Source organism: Eimeria mitis, genomic scaffold (assembly GCF_000499745.2).
Source record: "Eimeria mitis Houghton genomic scaffold, Emh_scaff1258, whole genome shotgun sequence".
Classification (NCBI taxonomy): domain Eukaryota; phylum Apicomplexa; class Conoidasida; order Eucoccidiorida; family Eimeriidae; genus Eimeria; species Eimeria mitis.
Window position 1 is genome coordinate 2,872 of NW_013568470.1, and position 639 is coordinate 3,510.

Consider the following 639-nt stretch of genomic DNA (forward strand, 5'->3'; position numbering starts at 1 on the left):
GTTTCTTGTCTCTGATCTCTTTTTCATGTTTTGTGGTTCTTACATTTTCTTTCTTACGATCGTTGCTGCTGCGCTGCTGTTTCCTCCCGCTGCTGCTGCTGCTGCTGCTGCTGTTGCTGCTGCTGCTGCTGCTGCTGTTGCTGCTGCTGCTGCTGCTGCTGCTGTGTATGCAGGGGAGGTGAGTTTCTACTTCCGAGACAAAGCATCACAGGGCATGCAGCACATAAGCGAGTTTAAAGCCCCCTGCACTGTCTTGGCTTTGTGGGCCCCCTGCGGCTCTTACTTCGCCACGGCATCAACCTACCCCCGTATGAAGGTCGATAACTGTCTCAGCGTCCTAGATTACAGAGGTAACAATACCTGCTGCTGCTGCTGCTGCTGCTGCTGCTGCTGCTGCTGCTGCTGCTGCTGCTGCGTGTTCTCTTCTATTGCTAGCAGCACAGGGGGGGTTGTCTTTGTGTTTATTTTCTTTTCTGCTGCTGTTCATTGAAAAACCACCTGTCGTTGCTATCACGGGCAATCATTGGTCTTATGGCTGCTGCTGTTGCTGCTGCTGCTGCTGCTGCTGTTGCTGTTGCTGCTGCTGCTGCTGTTGTTGGTGCAGGGGAGAATGTGCAGCGTCTTCAGTTCGATGAGCTG

The 639-nt window shown here is 53.1% G+C and overlaps 1 protein-coding gene across 1 annotated transcript in view; it reads left to right on the plus strand.

Moving 5' to 3' along the window:
* EMH_0033080 (uncharacterized protein) overlaps positions 1-639 on the plus strand; it is a gene marked incomplete at both ends in the record, with an annotated part of 8,434 nt that overhangs the window by 2,363 nt on the left and 5,432 nt on the right. Inside the window, 1 exon segment of the mRNA XM_013494705.1 lies at positions 174-350. Within this exon segment, the coding sequence (XP_013350159.1) occupies positions 174-350 (177 nt within the window).